General features: G+C 41.5%; 1 protein-coding gene across 1 annotated transcript; it reads left to right on the plus strand.

Moving 5' to 3' along the window:
* The first annotated feature begins 791 nt into the window (after positions 1-791).
* On the plus strand, positions 792-17,107 carry LOC127029346 (granulocyte-macrophage colony-stimulating factor receptor subunit alpha-like). The gene is made up of 11 exons (XM_050914924.1): positions 792-876; positions 1,053-1,186; positions 4,833-4,956; positions 6,251-6,380; positions 6,473-6,648; positions 8,010-8,149; positions 12,379-12,417; positions 13,422-13,551; positions 13,992-14,088; positions 15,559-15,640; positions 16,832-17,107. The coding sequence occupies exons 1-11, from the start codon at positions 792-794 to the stop codon at positions 16,895-16,897; spliced, it is 1,203 nt and encodes a 400-aa protein (XP_050770881.1). The 3' UTR covers positions 16,898-17,107.
* Positions 17,108-24,358: the final 7,251 nt, after the last annotated feature.

The following is a 24,358-nucleotide window of genomic DNA, read 5'->3' on the forward strand; positions in this document are numbered from 1 at the left end:
AAATAGAAGGTAGGTCCATCTTTGTCTTTCCGACTATTTTGTTTGCTGAGGTGTTCACTGAGACTCTAGGAAGTCCAGGGATGGAGGGGTGATGTCCCAGGCAAAATCTAAAAAGCTGTCAGAGGAATACATGGAGCTAAGTTGAATGAAGTTTTTTGCAAATAAAGTACCTACTGCCTGCTAAGAGAGGTCTTATCCACAATTTTGATTTTCTTACTGGGTTTGGTACTGAATTTGTAGAAGTTAGACACTGCTCCTGGATCCACTTTTAAGCATATACTCAAAAACATCCTTGAAAGCACATGAACTAATGCCCTCACCAAACTTATCATATTTACCATTGGGTACCTTGAGCTGATTGATATTGCTGTGACCCATTTTGATATTTTCTGTTTGCAGCTGTTTACCCACCTGCTTGACATCTATTCATCCTAACCTTTGTATACAGCAGATAGCTAAATAATCTTTAGACCTTAAGATAGCAGTCACCAAATGTATGTATGTAACGTTTATGCAGCGCTCCCAAGATCACCAGCTTTACGAATCATCACACAAATTGTTTTGTTACAGAAAAGGACAACTTCTTTAACTTTGTTACTGTTTATTTGAACATTGACTGCTTGAGAAGTCTACCTAATCTTTCCTCCCACCAGAACTGAGAGTTGGTCAGATGGTGTAGAAGCAGGCATATAAGCTAAGGTCAGACTACACAAACTTAGGGGAGAGTGGTTCACACCGGCATCTTTCACTTTGAGCAAGTTTCACTGTTCTCTGTCTCCAAGGAGGAAGAGATGGTTGCTCCTTTTGCACTCATCTTCATGACCCAGTGGATGTTGCTGATCACCCAGTTGTGCGTTGGCTGGCACTGCACAGACTGTGAGTAGAACACTTCCATGGGGCAATTCTCCGAGGTGGAGTGTAACATGCTTCTCATTACGGGTAGTTGTGCTTAAGTTGCCTTCTGTCTTAGATGTGCTAGGCAGTAACCTCTGCACCCAAAAATCTGGGAATCAGTCCTGCACCTTACCAATCCTATTATGTGACATTTGCAGTGGAGATGCCAGACTCACCTATTAGAAATTTGATGCTGAATCAGTGGAAAATGGAACTGAGTTGGATGAGCAGCATGAATTTCACTGAGGACTGGTGTTCAGTGACTGCAGGAGATTTTACCGAGACTATAATGGTAAATTTGCTATGTAAAGTTTTAACAGAGATAAATCATTAAACTTTCTTCTTTTTCTTTCATATCCTTAAGTAACTGAAAAAAGTATCCTTGGTAGGAACAAGATAGTCTGTGTTATAGCAGTCCTTTCTAGTTCTTCTTGAGACCTGTCTTGGTACTGAGGCATATTTGCCCTCTCTGGCCCTTCTTGTGAAATTCTTGCCTTCAGAGGACTCTTGTGGAATCAGGGCCTTGATGGAACTGAAGTGTAGGATTGTCTCTTTTCCTGGTTTCAGAGGAGCTTTGGTAAGAGGCATCTCATGCTGTGCAGATGAGAATTTTTAAGTACAAAGGACAGACTGAATTAGATACATGGGTCCTTACTGACTTACCTAAAAACAAGACATAAACATTCAGGGACATTGAAGATGCAGTGATGTGCTTGCTCAGGGCTGACTGGTGTGACACAGAAGCCTGTGAAGACACAATATTTCTGGAGTGGCTCTTGAGGGCCAAGCAGGTTCATAGAATCATAGAATGGTTTGGGTTGGAAGGGAACTTTTAAAGATCACCTAGTTCAACCCCCCTGCCATGAGCAGGGACATCTTTCACTAGATCAGGTTGCTCAAAGACACATCCAACCTGACCTTGAACACTTCCAATGATGGGGCATCCGCAACTGCTCTGGGCAACCTGTTCCAGTGTCCCACCACCCTCATTGTAAAAAATTTCTTCCTTAAATCCAATATAAAGCTACCCTCTTTCAGTTTAAAACCATTGCCCCTTGTTCTGTCACTACAGGCCCTGGCAAAAAGTCTCTCTCCATCTTTCTTATAAGCCCCCTTTATATACTGAAAGGCCACAATAAGGTCTCCTCAGAGCCTGCCTTTCTCCAGGCTGAACAACCCCAACTCTCTCAGCCTTTCTTCAGAGGAGAGGTGTTCCAGCCCTCTGATCATTCTTGTGGCCCTCCTCTGGACCTGCCCTGACAGATCCATGTCTTTCCTGTACCAGGGACCCCACAGCTGGATGCAGGACTCCAGGTGGTGTCTCACCTGGACGTAGAGGGGGAGGATCACCTCCCTGGACCTGCTGGCCACACTTCTTTTTACGCAGCCCAGGATATGATTGGCTTTCTGGGCTGCAAGCACACATTGCCAGCTCATGTCCAATTTTGCATCCCCCAATATCCTCAAGTCCTTCCCTGCAGGGTTGCTCTCAATCCATTCATCCCCCAGTCTGTATTGATATTGAGGATTGCGTCAACCCATGTGCAGGACCTTACACTTGGCCTTGTTGACTTCATGAGGCTCACATGGGCCCACTCCTCAAGCCTGTCAAGGTCCCTCTGGATGGCATCCCGTCTCTCTAGCGAATCAGCTGCCCCACTCAGCTTGGTGTCATCTGCAAACTTGCTGAGGGTGCACTCAATCCCACTCTCTATGTCATTAATGAAGGTATTACATCGTATTTGTCCCAGTATGGACACTTGAGGGACACCACTCGTTACTGGTTCCACTTGGACATTGAGCCATTGACTACTGTAAGTCTTTGGATGCACCCATCCAGCCAATTCCTTATCATCTAACAGCCCATCTCTCAAACCCATACCTCTCCGTTTTAGAGTCAAGAATGTTGTGGTGGACCATGCCAAAGGTCTTACAGAAATCCAGGTAGATGACATCTGTTGCTCTTCCCTTATCAACTGATGTAGTCGCTCCATTGTAGAGGAGCACGAGATTACTCAGGCACAATTTGCCCTTGGTGACGCCACGTTGGCTGTCTCTAATCACCTCCCTGTCTTCTCTATGCTCCAACTTAACTCCCAGGAGGATCTGTTGCATGATTTTACCAGGCATGGAGGTGAGGCTGACTGGTCAGTAGTTCCCAGGATCTTCCCTATGACCCTTTTTAAAAATGGCCACAATATTCACTTTTCTCCAGTCACCAGTATGTCGCCTGACTGCCATGACTTTTTAAATATGATGGAGAGTGGCTTGGCAACTACATCAGCCGATTCCCTCAGGACCCTAGGATGCATCTCGTTGGGTCCCATGAACTTACGTATACTCAGGTTCTTCAGGTGGTCTCAAGCCTGATCCTCTCTTATGATGGGAGGGACTTCATTCCCCCAGTCCCTGCCTTGAGATTCAGGGACTTGAGAGATGTGGGAAGAGTGATTGCCAGTGAACACTGGGGCAAAAATTTGTTGAGTACTTCAGCCTTCTCTGTGTCAGTTGTCACTAGTTGTCCTGTCTTATTTGTCAGGGGCAGTACACTTTCTTTAATCTTTCTTTTCTGACCAACGTACCTGTAGAAGCCATTATTATTATTTTTCACACTCCTTGCCAAATTCAGCTCCAGATCAGATCCAAACTTCAGCTCCAATTCAAATAGAAACTTTTGATAGCAGACAGGAGATCTAGGACTCAGATCTTGTGTAAATGGATTACTTGAGAAATGTCATGACTTTATGAAAAGGCAACTTCTGCTTCTGATTTAGTCTGTTTTCAGTGCTTATGCAGAGAAGACAGCAAGCTAAGCATTTCCTATTTTGCAACTATTATGTTTGTTAAGCAAAATAGTTTTCTCTTTCACTGGTCTCTACAAGCTGCACAGATACTTCCAAGAGAGTCATGAAGTTGTCCTCTTGGGAGTATTCTTTTCCCCGTACATATATTACTCCTGCCTTAGCTAAGTTCTCCTCCTCTAGAGCTCAAAGCTGTCTCCATCCATTTGGCCAATATTTCTTGTGCATCTGATTGGGTAGGTAATCTCCAAAATAAAGTTGTTTCAGTAACAGGAACTGTAACAGGAAGGTACTGGTTTTGACAGTCTATTTTGCATGAATAGAGAGGCAGCATTTTACGCTACACTATTGTGTCAAGCAAGATGTATACCACATCTATGGCAAACATTAATGTTTCCATAGGCAGTTTCTAGAAAATTCTGACATTTGGGGACTCCTCTGATACTCCATGCAGTTATATTGCCTGTATCAGTAATCACAGATTTGAATAGATTCATGTCACCCTCATTTCAACTATTTAAGCATTGAAATTATAGTCCTCTAAGCTCTGACAGGAGCTACCAGAGAGGTACAGCCCCTGCCTGAAGGCAGTGTATCCCATGCATCTTATATGCCGCTGTGTCTTTGTTCACCACTGCATAAAGGCACCTATATGACTTGCCCAAATTAGGTGCTAGTTTTTAGAAAGCTAATGTTAGTTGAGATGAACCTCAAGCCAGCTCCTTGCCCAGGCAGTCTTTTGTGGGGTATCTCCCTTTGCCTTTCAAAGGAGTGTAAAGCACATTACAGCCATCTGTTGATTCTTATGAAAGCACATATGCTCTATTTTGAGGCGGTTCAATTGATTTGGTGGACTATTGGTAGAAGGAGGGGAGGAACTGCTATTGCTAACACTGTCATGAGATTTGCTGGAGGGAAGCACTGAACTCTTCACCTTGCACTGGTAAAGGTTCATTACGCAAAACTTCTACGAAAAGAGTTCTCAAGCCTGGGAAGATATCAGTACCTACTTCACTATTGTAGTGGTCCCACTGTTAGAAATCAAGCACAAGCTTAAGCCCTTTCTACAGGGAGTAGCACTGTGTAAACCAACAGATAAAAAACTGAAAAGTAAACCTTGTGCATGACATTTTTCAGGCAGAGAATATGAAGTGCATGTTTGGAAAAATAGCACCTCCTCTGCACAATGGGGCAAGCTTTTCTGTCACAGCAGTGAACATGAATGGCACATACTCAAGCATATGCAGATATATTCCTCAAGGTAATATGCTAGACTTTGGGAAAGGATTTGTCTACTTGCAATGGCCTGGGGGTAAAAGAAAAACTGAAACTCTTCATTCCTTAATTAATTTGTTTCCTGTAGGATTAAGGGGTTCTTGTTACACAAACTTATGACAATGTTTCTGTGAAAAGAAAAGGAGTTTCCTACAACTAGCTCAGCAATTTTTTAGTCCTCAGTTGCCATCTTGCTTGGTGCCATCTTTTTAATTGCCAATTCTCTTTTAATTGTTTGTGCTAATATTTTATTGACCACATTTGAATGTCTTTAAAATGCTATTACAAATCCAAGTGCAACAGGTTTGTGAGTGTAGTTTTGAAATTCTTCCTTGAGAAATCTGTGACACCTTGAATTTTGTCATGGTGTAACTCATGGTGTAATGCCCAACACTTTGCAATGTCCCATCCACAATAATGAAAGGTCTGAGAGAATTTGCTCCTCTTTATATGATACTGTTAAGAGAATGAGGTACAAGATCTGCTCATTTAAGCAACATGGAGTTGGCATATACAAAATGGCACCACTTCCGGCCTCATCAAGCTCAAAGTATTTGCTGATTCCTTACCAAAGGATGGATAAATCATCCTTCCTTTTAAAAGGTATGTCTAGTCTCCTTATTGGGTTTTGTTGGGGGTGGGCGTTAAGGAGTGAATTGATATGTTCATGATCAGGAGAAGATTCCTCATGTTAATCCCAGGTAGAAGAAGGTATCGCTGCAGAGCACAAACACCTCACAAGTTTACATCTACACCTCCCTGAAGTCTTGAAAAACTTCACAGCTCTGCACTTAGGTTTCTCTCCCTCTCTGGAGTCCACAGGGAAGATCCTCATGCTCTCCACTCATTTAACAGGGTGCCGAAGAACATACTTCAACTAGAAATGCTACAGCAGGGTACTGAAGGATGACAGGAAAATGTTTCACTTTGTGGCATTGTGGCACAAGTGTCTGCTTTTGAATAGGAACAATTCAAAGCACAGGGGTAACCACTTGACGTGTCAGCCTGTACTAGAGCAGTGTAGGCTCCCCTGAGACTTGTTCTATCAGATGCAGTTATAATTATATCTTTGGAGGATTTATCCGTGACAAATTCTTCATTGAATCTGTCAGTGCAAATATCTTCCAGTGTTACTACCCAAAATGAAGCAAGTCATTCCTAACCCAAGCAGTAACCAGCTGGAGTTGCAGGTGTCCAACATATCTAAGCGTGTGCCATGATCCTCCAGCTTGGAGCAGTCACACAAGTTTTCCTCATCATGGATATTCCTGTGTTTGCAGGCATGAATGGGTCAGCCATTGAAAACTTCTCCTGTGTGATTTATAACGTTTCCCTCATGAACTGCACTTGGCAGGCAGGCAGGGATGCTCCAGGAGATACCCAATATTTTCTCTACTGGCAGAACTCGAGGTAAGTAGGTCTGCTTGAGTCTAGGGAAGTCTGAATTCTCATTCGACACATCACACTGCCCACGGTTAACTGAAATACCTTGCTATATACAGAGATGACGAGGAGATGGAATGTGAGCTTTACATTAAAGATGAAAATGGCAGAAACACGGGATGTAGATTCCAAAATGTGAGGATAGAGATCAAAAAAGCTTACTTCCTGGTGAACGGGTCTAGCAAAGACTCCGTGATCCAGTTCTATGATGAGTACATTCACCTGTATAAAATTGGTAAGTCAATAATTTCTTTCTGCTTTATTTTCATTATTGCGTGAAGGTAGTAGACCATTTATCCGTGAGAAGGAACTAAGTACCCTGTCTCACCTAGAGTCAAAAGTAAGAGACTGTGGCCTCTTCAAGAAAACCTATTGCCCAAGCAAAAAAGCAATGAGGGAAATTAAGCAAGAAAGCTCCACAGCTGCAGCCTCCCTCAGATTATTTAGCAATCTACCCTTATTGGTTTTAGTTTTTTCTCCAGCAAGGTCCACAAGAATTAAGAGATTGTACTTCCCCCTGCTGTCCTTTCAATGATGGCCAAAGACCTTTCAACAGAGGAGACTTTTCAGAAGTTTATCTGAGCACTGATTTCTGCTTCTCATTGTGAATGGGGATGGCATACACTGACGCCATACCCTTGATTAAATAAATGAATAAGTGTACAAAATACCCCAGGTTTTCATACTATCTGTCAGATGTGGTGCTCTACTTGGAAGCATCCTGTGCAATTACTTTTACTGTGGCAAAGCCTTTTTGGCAAAGTCCCACCGTTTTTGGTATTTTCTCCAAAAAATTGGACAAACAATACTTCATTCTATAAGGAGAAGGAATTAAGCTGTAATATCACTCATGGCAGATGAAACAAGACTGTTCTTTGACTAAATAGCCCATCACAAATAGACCAAGTCTGTCTCTAAAGACTGATGTAAAGTAGTAGTCTAGCTGAAACTAAGCTTTCCTCTGTCAGCCTTTTATCACCCTTTCTGTCATGAGCGACTGTCTTTTGCTGTTACAATAATCAAGTCCTTGGCGATGATCGATATATAAAGGTCCTCACATTTTTGCTCACATCTGTGAAATTAGGGGAGATATGTGAAGAAGTTGGCTAGATTCTTAAAACTGAAGTGTCTTTCTTAAATTTTTATGGCTAATTTTTTGGAAGGGGGGAATAAACTCTATAGTTTACAACACCAAGCAAGCAACACCTTCATGTCACAGAAGCATTGTGTGAGGAGGCTTGAAGAAAGAAATGACCTTTGGATTTCTTACATTACGGTTAGCATCAGCTTGTTCTTCTGCAGTAAAAAACATCCTTATAAAAAGAAGACAGGACTCTACCTTATTCATCTAGAAAATAAATGGAGGGAGCTTGTATATTTGTATGCTCCTAAGTCGTGTTCCCTGGCTTAGTCCCTGTTTTTTCTGGGGACAGGATTTAAAGAACTTTGGTCTTTCTAACAGAGTTCCTCAGAAAAATAGATACCAATGAGTATCTTTCTTAGTAGCGGTGTTACTTGCAATTGCAGTCTCTTTTATCAAAGTAAAAAGAGATCAAGTGATTTTAATTATTTGAATTCTTGGTTGTATCATTTCAGAAAAGCTCATGCCTCCATCAAATATCACTGTCAACTGTTATGAAATTAAAAATGATTGCATAATTCAATGGCAACAACCCCAAATAAGTCATTCTAACAAAGACAAGTGTTTTAAATATGAAATCGACATAAAGTATAAGGTAAGAGGAATTTCTTCACTTACTTTTAACATTAATACATATGTTTGCATTTACCAACACACATGGGTGAAAAGAAAATCAGTTTCTCTTGTATGGTGTAGCCTTCCTCATACGTAGCACCATATAGCTTTGTGGTTGTGCCTTTCAGGCACCCTGTTATGCCATACTGCCCCATTTTTTTTATCCCTGTTCCCCCGAGTGAGATATTGCTGGAGATACACTGGATGACTGTGTGTGGGACTAAGAGGAGAAGCATGGTTAATCAAGACTTGAACATATCACAGCTTTGGCTGTGACAAAACTCAGAAAAGCCACTTCTTTCACTAAGACCTGTTGGAGCTGTTCTGGATTGGAGCCCTTCCAGGGGTGACTGCATCTCTGTGAAAGGGCAGAGCTGGGCTGAATAGAGAAAGGTGCATCCACTTAACAAGTATGAGTTGATGAAGGTGAATGAAATTTCTCTAGATATGAAGTGTAAATAGCTTATCCAGATATCAAATATAAGCAACACACCTGTTGGTCCAAAAGTTGAAGCTGTATAATGTTAAATAAAAGGAAAATAAATATGAGAGAAAGCAGAAAGGCAGTGTGAATAAGCACAGGTTACTGAAGGAATGATTTAAGCTACTGAAAGTCAAATTCAGACCTTGGCTTTACGAGTCTTTTTGCAGCAATAGGGAAGGAGTGAGATTGCTGTGTTCTGCTGTAAGAGGAGTAGACCTAAACTACTGTAACTGTGGCAGAATTGCGTCAAATGACCACAGGGTGGCAGATAGTGACTACAAACGATAAAACCTGCCTGTTCTACAAGCAGATTTGGCCACTTCGTGGCTGATTGAAGGCATTCCCTAGATTTCTGCTATGTGGAACTTCTTAGTCTGGATCGGGCTTGCTATTTCATGGATGAGTTTTCTTGCAAGCCCAGCTAACTGCTACGAAACTGCATTACTTCTCTGAATCCTTTGGCTGTTGCAGCAGAGAAAGCTTATAGAAAACTGTGTGACATTGGAATAAAAGTGGATTGCAGTAAAGCAATACATACTTCTTAACATCTTTTAATATGCCTAACATTCGGTTTATAAAGAATAATCAATTCACACGTAGTCTGAATTGCCTAGCAATTTTTTAATAATCATTAGCAAGTTTCATGTTACTAATTATGTCAAAGTCCAGCAACTACTGTATTGCAAGATTTATTGGTTTACCACTGCCAGGTATAAACATACATTGTTTTACTAATACACTATGACCAACATATATAGTCAGCCTTTAAACTTTATTTTCACAAATGGAAATTACTTGCATTGGGAGCAAACAAAAAAAGGATAACACCATGAGTAACATAATTTCAATCACATTTTTTCATGTCTGACACCGATAAACTGAATTTGCTGAGACTCTTGGTTTCTTCTTCAGCAACATTTTAAGTTAAAGCTTTATAGATCAGGATACCTGGGAAACCTGAAGGCAAACTTTGCCAGTGAAAATTGAGCTAAAAATGCACCAAATACCTTAGCCTTTCCCATATCTCTTGTCACTAGGGTCCCCCAACTCAGCGAGCAACAGGCCTGCATTCTCCTTAACCTCCCTTTTGTTGCCAGTGCACTCATAAAAACCTTTCTTGTGTTCACCTCCCTCACTAGTCTCAACTCCATCTGAGTGTCGTGGTTTAATCCCAGCCGGCAACTAAGCACCACCCAGCTGCTCGCTCACTCCCCCTCTGGTGGGATGGGGGAGAGAATCAGAAGAGTAAAAGTGAGAAAACTCATGGGTTGAGATAAAGACAGTTTAATAGGCAAAGCAAAAGCTTCACGTGCAAGCAAAGCAAAACAAGGAATTCACTCACTACTTCCCATCGGCAGGCAGGTGTTCAGCCATCTCCAGGAAAACAGGGCTCCATCATGCGTAATGGTTACTTGGGAAGACAAATGCCATCACTCCAAACGTCCCCCTCTTCCTTCTTCTTCTCCCAGCTTTATATGCTGAGCATGATATCATGTGGTACGGGATATCCCTTTGGTCAGTTGGGGTCAGCTGTCCTGGCTGTGTCCCCTCCCAACTTCTTGTGCACCCCCAGCCTACTTGCTGGTGGGGTGGGGTGAGAAGCAGAAAAGGCCTTGACTCTGTGTAAGCACTGCTCAGCAATAACGAAAACATCCCTGAATTATCAACAGTGTTCTCAGCATAAATGCAAAACATATCTCCATCGTACCCACTGTGAAGAAAATTAACTCTATCCCAACCAAAACTAGCACACTGAGCTTTGGCTTTCCTGACTACATTCCTGCATGTGCAGATGATGTCTTTGTATTCCTCCCAAATCCCTTCTTCTACCTTCTGCGTACTTCCTTTTTGTCTCTGAGCTCAGACTCAAGCTTCATGTCCTGCCATGCTCACCTGGCACACTTGCTCCATTTTCTACACACTGGAATGGACCATTCTCGTGCTCTGAGGAAGCTGTCCTTGTAGATCAGCCAGCAACTTTGCCCTCCAGGGCAGTTTCCCTTGAGTACCAAGGCCAGTGGCTGTGAGGCTTTCTCAAGCTGCCTGGAAAGGGTCTCATCTGCTTCCTTTTCTTGATTGGGAGATCTGGAACAAACACCTACTACGTTGTCACCTGTGTTGGTCTGTCCTCTGATGCCTACTCACAAGCTCTCTTTCTGGTTCATCATTTGTCCCAAGACAGAGCTCTATGTATTCAAGGCATTCCTTTACATAGAGCACAAGGACGAGGTTAGCAAGCTTGTTTGCAAGGACACTCTCACCCCACTCGATGAGATGCATCCCATGCCTGCTCAGTAGCCCCTGTTTCTCAAAAAGGGTCCCAAGGTCATAGAAGCCAAAGCCCTGCCTGTGACACCAGCCACCCAGACAGATGTTGACCTGGTGGATGAGTGCAATTCTGCTCAAGCCTTTCCCTCTCACTGGAAGGACTGAAGAGACAACATCTGGACTTCCTGCCCTTCACCATCCCCCCAGTGCTCTGCAATCACCCTTGAAACCATCCAGGTTACACCGCCCATATCATTGGTGCCCACACAGAAGAGCAGGAAGGGGTAATAGTTCAATGGCCAGACAAGTCTGGCAGTCCTTCTGCAGCATCCTGGATCCTGGCCCCTGGCAAGCAACAGACCTCCTTCAGGTCAGGTCAGTAGATTGATGCCACCATCCGCTGCAGGAGGGAAGTCTCTTTTAACTATCAAACACATTTTCTCCTTCATTTTTTTAAACGCAGTGTCCTTTAATACATCTCTTCTTCCAAAATTTGCAAAAGACCAGCAGTCCCTTTGGAACCTCACTTTCTGAAGTCTTCCATGACCTCATTGTTTTCATTTCTCGATATTGTTTTAGTATAAACGCAAAAAAAGGCAGACTACATTGTTGCACTTTCTCCTAGATTGATCCCTGTGCTTAAGCTAGCTTGTTTACGAATTCTAGAAGCTGTCCTGTACAGCAGCATGCCTTGCAAACTCATGTTCAGGTGCCACATGAGCATGCATGCAGTTATTTGATAAAACAAGTTTGGATTAATTTCATTTTGTTTTAAAATGGAATAATACAGAATGCAAAATAATTAAGAAAATACATAACTGGCAGGTTAATGGAGATGATACAGTCTGCAGTCATTAGTTGTGGGTGGTCACTACATTACATGGTAGACATTATGGCTGTTCAGAAGAGATGAGTGAATTTTATTCTATCAAAAATGTAGTTGGAGGGCAGCCTAAAACATCTGTGTTTTGTCAGTCCTGAATATTTTCATCTGAGGGAAAAGGAAACAATGTTTACATAGTATTTACAATTAAATATAGTGACATTTATTGTAAAATATAAACACTAGATGTAAACGAAAAAGTTTATTTCACAGATTTTTTTTCTTTTTTTTTTTTTTCCCCTGGTGTGTGTAAGAATAAAGTTACAGTTTTCATTCAGGTCTGGTCTGCTTGTGCTTTAGTTTAATCACCAATCCGAAATAAAATTTATTTCTCAGCTCTGGTGGTAAGTAAAACAAATACTTTTCCACAGAAGAATTAGTTACTATATAAATTTGGCACTGTAGATGATTTATGTGTTAGACACTAAATGCTAGATAAATTACTAGTTCTTCCGAACAAACTGTCAAGTAGATAAGAACAAGTAATGCAGAAAAAGGGGACAGCAGATAAATATGACTTATCTAAACACAAAATAAGCAATCATAAAAATAAAGTTTTTTTCTCAATTTACAGGATAATCCTGAGGGAAAAACCAAATATACTTCTATACAAGTAAGTCTGCTTGCTCTATTAATCAGCAATACATGTTAGTTTCATAGTCATTTGTAAAAAGTAAATAGTATGCAAATGCCTTTAAATCAGTATGTGTTCAATGTCCTATGCTTTATTGGATCCTTAGTTATAAATTTCATGGATGTGTCAAACTGCTAAATCATCACGACATATGTCATTTATTATACATTCAAGGGCAGAATTTTATTACTGTTCTGTAAGTATTTTGAAACACCTTCCATTTTACATTATATTGTCCACTCTCCCCCTCAAATATTTGGAACAGAATTTGAAGTTACACATCAGTGACAGCAGAGAAAAGAGACACAGAGAAAACACCTCCTAGGACTTTAGTTTTGTTTATGAAAAACAAAGATCACAAAAGCCCTTTGGGAGAGAGGCTGTCCTCCAGGTATCCTGCACCTCCTTCTAATCAGTGCAGCTTGCACATGCCACTTCTATCCTGAAAGTCTCCAAGAGCAAGCGTGTTTCAGTAAATTCTAGTAACACTAAGTATTGCAGTCTTCTACTTATTTTACAGGTTTGGCTGGAAAGTTATGCTTTTCCTGAAAAGTCATAATGCAAAGGCTGAGGAAGGTGAGGTGCATGCAAACTGTTTATTCCTCAAATCACTCAATTCTAGCGGTATTGAAATGAGACAATTCAACATATTTTTCTGCCTCTGTCAATGTGCCAAGGGAAACCATCAATAGATCAGACAATATGGCAATAAATTACAGGATATAGTTTAAAAGACAAAAAGCTTCTAAACATAAAAAGTTTATTGAATGACAGGTTATTTTTTAAAGGAGATACACAGATACGTACATATTATATACATAATAAACATGTATATGTTTATTTTTTGTCTTGTAACAGCAGTCTACTTTAACAAGCAATGTTCTCCTAGCCTTGTAAAAGTTTCACTGGTAAATGGAACTTGCATATTATCAACACCTAGACATGCAATAAAGAAAAACAACTCGGTTTTGCTTTGTTTTTAGGAAGGGGGGAGTAGTCACACATTTCAAAGATCCAATACGAGAAAGAAGTACCTCTTGAAAATGAGAGCAGCTGGCAGTGCCTGCCTCGTGAGCCCGGCCTGGGGGGAGTGGAGTGCACCTGTTGAGTTTGGTAAGAACGAATCCATGCCTTGGGCTACTCTTCCCCCGGTGATGTCCTGTCTACCTCACACATTGCTGTGCACCTACGGACACACAGATATATAAAGGATTGGCAAACATATTGTTACCCTCCACATTACTGAGAAGAAGATGAGGAAGAGAATTAATACATCTCTTAACACTCTAAGACTGGAAATCAATATAAAAAGTTACACATTTGGAACTGAAGTGGGTACCTGCTATACTGCAGGGGATGGACAAATAGGCTCAATGTCAACACTTCCCAGCAGACATTACCGCTAAGGTGCTAAATTAAAGAGTTGATTTTTATTCCAAGAGAAACCTTTCAGACTGACATTCAGCAGTCAGTCACCAGAGTAGGTGTCTGACAAAGCTGTGCATCTATTCCTCTTTATTAACAATAATACTTTATGACTTTTTCTCTTTCAGGAAATGAAGAAATTATTTCTTCTTCAGTATGGATTTTACTTGTGGTAGCAGTTGCGACACTCTTAGTGGCAATCATCACAATTTTGTTCTGCAAAAGGTAAACTTAATTTATGCATTGATTTTATTTTCTGTGGGTGTGTGAAACATCTGCAGTTCTTAAACAAATAAGGTAGAGGTGTCTCTGTAGTATAGTGTCATGGTTTAACCCCAGCCAGCAGCTAAGCACCACCCAGCTGCTCCTTCACTTCCCCCCCACTCCCAGTGGGATGGTGAGGAGAATCGGGAAAGAAGGTAAAACTCGTGGGTTGAGATAATAATGGTTTAATAACTAAAATAAAATATGATACTAACAATAATAATAATAATAGTAATGAAAAGGAATATAACAAAAAAAAGAAGAGGGGAATAAAAAGAAATAAAAACAGTGATGCATAATGCAATTGCTCACCACCCGCTGACCCATGCCAGAGCAGCGATCCGACCCTCCCGGCCAACACCCCCTGTTTATATACTGGGCATGATGTTCTATGGTATGGAATACCCTTCTGGCTAGTTCGGGTCAGCTGTCCTGGCTATGCTCCCTCCCAGCTTCTTGCACACCTGCTTGCTGGCAGAGCATGGGAAACAAAAAATCCTCAAGATAAGCGCTACTTAGGAACAACCAAAACATCGGCATGTTGTCAACATTATTCTCACACTAAATCCAAAACACAGCACTGTACCAGCTACTAAGAAGAGAGTTAACTCTGTCCCAGCAGAAACCAGGACATATAGATAAAACTTTTTCACTCACGCTGTAGTAGAAATCAATCCAAATGAGCGATCCTGAGGCAAGTACTATAATGGTGATGCCCAAAGTCCCTCCCCGGCTGATCCACGCAACTTTTTCCAGGGCCTCTTCTGCCAACATGGCAAGGAGAGCAATTATATGCAATTACTTATATTAACAGTACAGCTGCTCTGAATTTTTGTAATGTAGACTGTCTATGCAATAGGTTTTCTGATTTCTTGAACTGCTGACTTTATTGCAAACACACAGGTTGATTGTACTTACCGGTAAAGATTTTGCAATGTTCACTAGAATTGTCCTAGCAAACTAAATGTATCTGAAAGCACATAAGCAAAGCAGCTTGCTTCTTGAAACAAACCATGTAAGTGAAACAGAAAGAAAAAGGATATTCTGCTGTATCACACACTTTGTATAAAAATATACAGTAATTCAGAGAAGATACTGTTCTTCCAACTTGTTAAAATTTTTACACCCTGGTTGCAGTGTACACACACAACACTGGTTGTAGTGACTTAAAAAGCAGGACAATTGGGAGTTCCTTTTCCTTTCAAAGAAGAAAATAATTACTAGTGAATCTTTAACCAAAAATGAAACTATTACCGTCCAAATTCTTAGTGTCTTCCCGATATGTGGTCATTCTGTGCTGAGATGATGTATATTTTTCATTTCTTTTCTATCCTGGAAGAGGAAGATAAGAGCTGTTTCAAGGGTGCAACGGTTTTGACACATGATGGTTACTTAATTTTTCTTTTCTATTCCATCCCTTTTGATCTCCAGGACTGGCTGTTGGAAAGCAGCATTTCCCCAAATCCCAGGGCCAAAACATGTATTTCGTGGACTGCCTGATACAAATACAGAGGTATGTTCTCTTTCTATTTTATATTAAATGTGTGAAATACATACAAGACTCTATTGAAGGTATTTTTTAAATGATAAGGAACTTAACACAGAGAACAACTCCTCTTTGCCATATTTTGAGGAATTACAAGAGAAAATCAGCAGGCAAGTTTGTTAAGGGAAGTCAAATGCCGTGCTCTTCCAGACTCAGGGGGTTTCTCCCGTTTAACAGGTACAGGGACTGATGCTGCCATTGGTAGGTCCAGACAGCAGCAAGAGCTGTGCATTTGCCCAACACGAGGCACACACATGCACAAACACATACACAGAGGACACTAATGCAGCCAGCCACAAAGACCAGCATGGGTGCCTTTGCTGGTACCACATCAACACCAACAGCAATCACATAAATAGGGTTGCAGACAGCCCAGTCCTGCTGCTCCCCTCTGGCTGAGCAGGGCTGAAGTTTGCCAGTGAGACATGCACACACCCTCACTCTCTTCATTCACAATAACCATAAATTCACAAGTTCCTCACATCTGATCTCTGTGTCTGGACCGTGGGTCCCCCCACCAGGTCACCAGCTCTCACCTTGGGTCTCTCCAGGTGCAGGCCTTCTCCTACTCACCCACTAGTCCAGCTTCAATGAAGTTCACTAGCAAGTTAGACACACAGGATAGAAAGCAAGGTGACACAGAAAATGGTTCGAAATAGGATTCTATAAGGTAACAGGACAGACTGTGGTGATCAGACACAGCATTTGACCAGACCAACATACCAACCAGCAGCTCACTTGTGCCCTTTTCTTGTCCAGCAACTTCTCATGTTATGTGCAGTAGTTTCTCATGGTCTGTTCAGTTAGCTAAACTTCAGGCCAATTTGTAGTCATATACTTTCACACCTTAGTGAAGTTAATCTTTTTGTATTAATTTGAGAAGTTTTGTGATAATCTGCATGGTGCTTTGGAGAAAAGCACGTGTTCTCCCTGCCTACTTCCATGCCAGTCAAAAATCATGTGTCAGCATTACCAAGTTGCTGAAATTTCACTGTTATGTCCAGCTAAGGAAAGCTTATCAGCTAAGAAACAAAGAAGTGAAATATTTCTATAAAATATGCAACAAAAGTTGAAATACTCTCAGAATTGTGCATAAGTAAGTAGAGGCTAACCTAACCTTATGTATAAAACTAATGGAAGTTTTTATTTTCCTTTCAGCTGATGGAGAGCAAAATAACATCTGAAAATGAAGAGATAATATTAGTTGCTGACGTAATGAAATAACCAAGAAAAACTGAGGAATTTGAAAGTGCATTTCTTAGCTCAGGCAGCTGCATATTCCTGTGGAAATCTGGAATAATATATAGGCTTTCTTCCTTTTCTTGGCAAAAACAGTAGTGCAGCCAAGAGAGAATGATACTTCACATGTAATTTTTTTAAATGCTATTGTATTTGCTCTTAAATTTGGCTGACTTTAACTGTTTGGGTAAATTGTCCTTATTGAATATCTTCTATTTTAAGAATATAATTGAAATATTCCAGTCAAGAAATTTTAGTTACATTTTAATTTTTTTAAGGAAAAATAATGGGTTTGTCTCATATTAAAAAGAATAAGAATGAACTTATTGAGACAAATAATTTTTTTTTTTTATTTTCTGGTGCCTGAATGCCATTGTACTACTGTCAAGAATGGGCCTGTTCATACTTGAAGTTTCCTCAGATCTCTTACAGTACGCATGGGCGACTAGAAAACTGAGAAGGACTGAAAACAGGCTGACACATTGAGTGGTGGCCTGTAATCAACAGGACTCTCAAAGGACAGGAGTATGTCTACAACCCTAACTAATCCTAGAGCCTAAGTGTGTTACAAGTTAAGAGATCAGCCACCATTAACTTGATATCAGCCCAGAATTTACTTCTGTAGGTGTCTAGCTCTTTATGTTCTTACTGCTCACTTGCCTTTTTACTACTTTCATTCCTCTTTAACTTCTTAGTATTTTAAAATTTTGAGTGCTGACTCAGTTAATCTCTGTGTCCTTTTGTTCAAATAGAGGCCTTTACTACTCAGCTGGACATTAATTTTTCACAGCCATAGGGTTAGGACAAGGTATTGGGAAAAGAGCCCAGGCTGTTGTTGAATGCAGTGACTGGTCATGAGCAACATTTCTCAAGGATCAATGCTGAGACTCATAGAATTTAGTCTAACAGTGACTTGGGACAATGGGATGAAATGCAGCCTTGGCAAGACTGTGGATGACAGCAAACTGGGGACCCTGCCTGATATACTGGAGGGTAAGCCTGTTATTCAGATGGCTCTTGACAGGCTGAAAAATGTGTTGATAGGAACCACCTGAAGCAAATGCAAAGACAAGTACCTGGCAAAAACTAACTGCATGTATCCTACAGAATGACTGACTGACAGATTTGCAGAAAAGGCTTTGAGGTCCTGTCCCGGTGGGCAACAAACTGAAAACAAATCAGCAGTCCTTCCTTATGGTAATGAAAACTATCCACATACTAGGCTATACTGGGAGGAGTGGACCCAGCAGTTCAAAGGCAGTGATTATTGCCTCTACTCAGCACCCATGAGTCTGCACGTGCAGTTCCATGTCCAAATTTCAGCCTCCTAGTACAAGAAAGACATTGACAAATGGGGTAAGTTCAGCACAGGGCACCAAGATGATTATGGGGACTGAAGTACACAATTTATTGGGGGTCTGAAGGAACTGGTTTTTTTCAGCCTGGAGAATAGAAGCTAAGGGGATCTACCGCTGTCTCCCACTGCATGTAGAGAAGACAGAGCAGACTCGTCTGGGAGTTGCACAGTGTGAGGATGAGAGGGAACAGTCACAAGTTGCAGCAAGAGAAATTCCAATTTGATACGTGGCAAAAAATTATTTAGAGGTGAGAGTGGTTGGATGGTCTCTGGAACAGGTGTCCAGAGAGGCTGTGAAATCTCTGTCCTTGGATATATTCAAAACACAACTGGACAGGGCCCCAAGCAACTGGACCTAACATTGGCTCTGCTTTAAGTGAGAGGTTGGACTCAATGACCTTCAAAGGTACCTTCCAACTAAATATTTCTCTGACCCTTTAAATTAGGAAAAATGGCTCTTGTCAAAGCTGGTCAGCCTTTATAAGTCCCTGTTGTGAAACAATGCGGCCCATTTGTACACTTAAAGCAACTGGGAGAGCTGGAGTCGTATGTACTGATACAGTTGCCTAGAGAACTGCTGCATAACACATGCCTCTTCCACTTGGGAATAGGGCTTGACTCAGAAGGATCTTCTTGTTTCTTTTCAGTGCCGAGCCGTCAGTTTAAGCCAGCACTTCTTTTTCTTTTTCATTTCCCGATGCACTCTGCACCTAATATGTAGCCTTAGGGTTAAGGCTTGGGGAAGCATAGGAAAGCCCAGTATTGGAAAAGATGAGGAGCTCAGGTGACTCGTGTTTTGGTGGTCCCTCTGAGGTAGGAAAAGGAATAACATCCTTTAAAGGCAGTTCTTCGTTTTCTGTTTCACTGTCTGGAAGGGCCCTCTGTCTCTCATGAAACCCAAAAGGAGTACTAGTCTTTGCAGTCAGAAAGCATTATAAATTGTGATTCTTATTCAAAGGAGAAAGAACCAAGGTGTAGTAGCAAAAGGGGGGTGCTTAGGTCTTCTTATTGTGGAGGAATGTAACCCATTTCAACAATATGCTCGTTTTATATAGATGTAGGAATGTGTTTCTCACCTTCTGATCCAATGATACTGCAGACCAAGGAATTTGTGAATTATGCAGATCATTACAATCATAGAGTCATAGAATCATAGACTCATTTCGGTTGGAAAAGATCTTTAAGATCATCAAGTCCAACTGTAAACCTAACACTGACAAGTCCACCACTTGTCAACCATGTCCCTAAGCACCACATCTACACATCTTTTAAATACCTCCAGGGATGGTAACTCAACCACTTCCCTGGGCAGCCTGTTCCAATGCTTGACAACCCTTTCAGTGAAGAAATTTTTCTTAATATACAATCTAAACCTCCTCTGGCACAGCTTGAGGCCGTTTCCTCTTGTCCTATCACTTGCTACTTGGGAGAAGAGACCGACACCCACCCCGCTACAACCTCCTTTCAGGTAGTTGTAGAGAGCAATAAGGCCTCCCCTGAGCCTCCTTTTCTCCAGACTAAACAAGCCCAGTTCCCTCAGCTGCTCCTCATAAGATGTGCTCTCTAGACCCTTCACCAGCTTCGTTGCCCTTCTTTGGACACACTCCAGCACCTCAATGTCTTTCTTGTAGTGAAGGGCCCAAAACTGAACACAGTATTCGAGGTGCGGCCTCACCAGTGCCAAGGAAAAAGGGACGATCACTTCCCTAGTCCTGCTGGCCACACCAGTTCTGATACAAGCCAGGATGCTATTGGCCTTCTTGGCCACCTGGGCACACTGCTGGCTCATATTCAGCTGGCTGTCGACCAACACCCCCAGGTCCTTTTCTGCCAGGCGGCTTTCCAGCCACTCTTCCCCAAGCCTGTAGTGTTGCATGGGGTTGTTGTGACCCAGGTGCAGGGCCTGGCACTTAGCCTTGTTGCATCTCATACAGTTGGCCTCAGCCCATTGATCCAGTCTGTTGAGATCACTCTGTGGAACCTTCCTACCCTCAAGCAGACCAACACTCCCACCCAACTTGGTGTCATCTGCAAACTTACTGAGGGAGCACTCGATCCCCTTGTCCAGATGGTTGATAAAGATATTAAACAGAACTGGGAACAGAAAGGGAATAGTCTGGTGAGAACTTTTGTCCTTTTTAGGATTTGGACATTTCCAATGACCTTTACAGTTCCCAGTATGAGGTGAGATACAGCTAGAGAAAGCAGCCTGAGGAGGCCTAGATTCTTCTGAACGTTGGAGGGTTCTCAGACTTACGAAGAAGTATCCTATCTGCACAAGACAACAACTACATGTAATCTCTGGAAAGTGCTATACCTAATGTTGAGACTTCGAGACAAGCACAGACTTACATTACAGTTTGAGAAAGATCAGACTCTTGTGCCCAGAGCAATGGTTCATCTTGGAGGAAGGGCACATTAGATTTGGACCAATTTTCTCCTCTTTCATTTTCTATGGGAAGTGTATACCCAGCCTCTGTTCACTCCTGGAAAACATATAAGCTCCATCAAAGGTTTTCAGAAAAATATTTCTATTTCTGTTGTTGGTCACAGGTGTCTGACGAGGCCTTACCTTGCCATAAATTCATTTGTACAGATGGAGCACTTTTGAAAGGACTAGCAACAGCATTTTCAGATACGTGATAAACATATGGGAACCATTCCTAAAGAGACGTGAATAGGGATATCTTCTGGAATATTGTTCTTGATGTAGGCTCTGTTAAGCCATCTTCCCAGAAGCCTGGGAGGTTTACTTTGCCGTATTTCAAATTTGAGATTGTGTTCTGCAGGAAGGGCCCTGCTTTAGTGTTGTCAGGTAGTGTACTGTAAAAGCCCTATTACCTGTTTTCTCTGGTTAGAGCAGTAGTACCTAAATGTGGCAGGCTTGAGAGATGTCTGCACTAAATGTTAGATTTAGCTGACCATTGCAGCCAATCTCTTTAAATAAGCTTTAGAAAACTGTTATCATTTCAGCTCTTAATTTTCTCCTCTCTTCCTAATAACACTGGGACAGATTCTGCTAACACTTTTATTAACTCACAAGTGGTTATTCTTTCCAGTGCTAGGTTACTGGCTTTCTTTACACTCTTGCTTTGCTGGATCCCTACATGCTTACGCGATTTATCAGCATAAGTGGTTTCAGAAGAGATTCTGTCCTGCTGTTGGTGTCTTCCCTGTTGCAGAGGACAGGGGGAGTTCTGTCATGCTCAGATGATGCAGACAAATGTATTTGGGAAGTATTTTGAATCTCCCAAGTCAAGCATTTTTAGATCAGACAGAAAAATGTTTGGGAATTTATCGTATAGCAACAGCAATATACAGGGGCATAAAGGCCATACCGTATCAGAGTAAAATGTCCAGCCAGCCAATCCAGCACTTCAGCATATTAGGATTTTTCTTCATCATGTGTGTAACCTTACATTTTTGTACATTGTACATGAAATTGGCATGTCATCTGCCAATTTATCATTCAGTCTCTCACTATTACCAGGTTATTGAACTTCCTCACAGTCATCTTTGGTTTCTATTATCCCAAACTACTTGAAGCTATTTATCCATGTGAGGATCCTCCTCTTATCTCAGGGCAGCTTAGACTTTTCTCCTGGTCTAATGATGTGATGCTGATTTTTTTCTGTAACCCCTTTGGCAATTTGCTTTGAGCGTGATCTTCCCTCGCATTCCTCTTGAAGGAAAGTCCCAGCACGACAACACCCTTGAGGGCATTTGTAGTACCAAATACTCACTGATACTTTCTGCTGTCACCTTACCTCCTTTAACAAATCTTTTAATATACCTTAATCATCTATTTGTTCAATGGTTTCTGATACGATTCCTTTTCTGGGAAATGATTTATTATTCTATTTTTTTTATTCCTTTTACAAGTTGTTCCATAAAAAACTTTTTTGGCCTGACTTACTGTGCTTTTGTATTTATCCTGTCAGAATTCACACACTTTCCTGCTTTCCTTCTGTGGCAAGGGCTCCAACTTTTTGACAAATGCCTTCTTATTTTGTACAGCCTCCCTCACCCTTTTACTTTGCTAAGCCAGGATCAAAGAGATTTTTCTTTTTAAAGAGCCAAAATATCCTACTATTTGATCTGTTTGTATTATGAATGGGACCCAAAGAATACATTTCAATGTTTGATTTAACTGTGTGGGAAGATACCGGAGTAGGCGTAGCCATGTCTTTATCACGTACTGCCATAGTGGCTCGACATGTGAAGGCTTTGTAGAAGCAAAAAATATTAGGTAACATTTCTACAGAGTAACAGTATTATCGGTACTTGGCAAAAACCTACTTTCTGCATCCCTTACAAAGCGTAGCAACGGGCAGACAATGTAAGCCCTTGTAAGCCCTTGTAAGAACTAAGTAGTCAGTAGAGACTGTGAGGTCAGCACAGAAGACAAGAGGCAAATCCCCTCACCTCCTGGGGTGTCTCCTGATACCCTTGACAGAGATCAGGAGTATAGCAACAAACTCTATTTTACTGGTATAATTTGATTTCTGGGCTCCTTTCTTTGGGAAAGAAGCATATTCCAGCAAGGAAGTCAGAATTTGAGCAGGTAATAGCAGAGCACAGACAAAACTTCCATCTTTGGTTAAAGTCTAATTCCATGCAAGGCTCAGCATTGATCTGGAGTTATACCAAAAGAGTCTTATCATCTGACTCCCCAGTTTGGCTGGTTGGTCAGTGAACCATCTATTTGTTCCTACCTGAGGATGTATTGCTGGAAGCTCACCATGACTTCTAAGGTGGTCTTAAGACTCAAGCAGAAAACGCTCAGCAATTTCCTCCCTTAACAGAATAAGCCTTTGAGCACTTTCATTCACAAGAAAAAGAACTTTATCCTCTGAGTAATTTCGATAACTCATGTATCTTGCTGCTCCTTTTGGTCTCTGAGATTCAGATTTTGGGGGTCTCACAATGTTTTTCATAATTGGGTGAGGAATCACTGACACAACAGGTTTATGCTTTGGTGTAAAATTGCTTTTCACTTTGAGATTCAAAGGCTCAGATTTCTAGACTAGACAGTTGAACATAGCTATTTGCTTATTAGACTAGTTTTATAATGATACTAGACATTTGATCATTAGACTAAATACTCCCAGGACTACTTTCTCGCACTGAGGCCAATTGCCATGTAAGAGCCCAGATGATACATTTTATTAAACTTTTAAATAAGGTGGACACATGCAAACTGCCTTTAGAAATTAGCCCTGACCTGAGCTAACCTCTGGACTATGTCCAGGAGTTGTTCAGGACATTGCTTGCAAATCCTGGCCAAATCAGTGTTGGGAACAGTTGTTCCTGGACACATTCCAGCGTTGGGGAGCCTTCCAGTTACCAACGCAGCCAGGGGCGACCCCCACACTGTCCAGCTCCTACTGTAGGTGGATACAAACAGCTCTTGGCACACCTACTGCCTTTGTCAAAAGTTAATGATTGCCTTTTGGTCAAAGACTCGCCTGTGAAGGTTTTTGCAGCAGATCAGAACAAGGCCAATTTCTTAATGAGGCTGAGTTCATGCTGGACACACATGCAAACCATCTTTGTATTTCTCTCAGTATGCAGCAGTGGCCAGAGTTGAAATGCTCACAATCACTTGCTAAAAGAGTGATGGGGCTGTACTAGACTACACTAGTTTATACAACCTTTCATGATATCTTTCCTCTTGGGCAAAATTGCCAGAGTGAAGCATAGTTTGTCTCTAATCCACCAAAACCTAGCCATGAGCTATGAACCATTCATTGGCTCTCTATAGGGAAGAGAATAGGGAAGTATAACAAAGACAATATCGAGACACTCAGGAGATGGCATTATGGTCTTGTTAAATAGATGCTAAACAAACTCCTCATTTGCTTCCTGTTTTCTCCTGGAAATGGATAACATACTTCAACTTATTCAGGAAAGGTGTTATACCCATGTTCAAAAAAAGGCCAAGAGTTCAACCCAGAGAACTACAGGCCTATCAACCTGGAAAACTCATGGCATGAGTCCTCTTGGAGCACATTGCTGGGCACATTAAGGAGAAGGTGGTCACTGGGAACAGTCAATATGATTTTACCAAGGGTGTGACAAGTGGGGTA

Source organism: Gymnogyps californianus, chromosome 1 (assembly GCF_018139145.2).
Source record: "Gymnogyps californianus isolate 813 chromosome 1, ASM1813914v2, whole genome shotgun sequence".
Classification (NCBI taxonomy): Eukaryota; Metazoa; Chordata; class Aves; order Accipitriformes; family Cathartidae; genus Gymnogyps; species Gymnogyps californianus.

What these genes read in the sequence shown, in the direction of transcription:
- LOC127029346 (XM_050914924.1), top strand. Translation starts at nt 792, where the DNA reads ATGGTTGCTCCTTTTGCACTCATCTTCATGACCCAGTGGATGTTGCTG. An exon ending in CATTCACCTGTATAAAATTG is followed by an intron (nt 6,649 to 8,009) that starts GTAAGTCAATAA and finishes GTATCATTTCAG; the next exon opens with AAAAGCTCATGCCTCCATCA. An exon ending in ACAATTTTGTTCTGCAAAAG is followed by an intron (nt 14,089 to 15,558) that starts GTAAACTTAATT and finishes TTTGATCTCCAG; the next exon opens with GACTGGCTGTTGGAAAGCAG.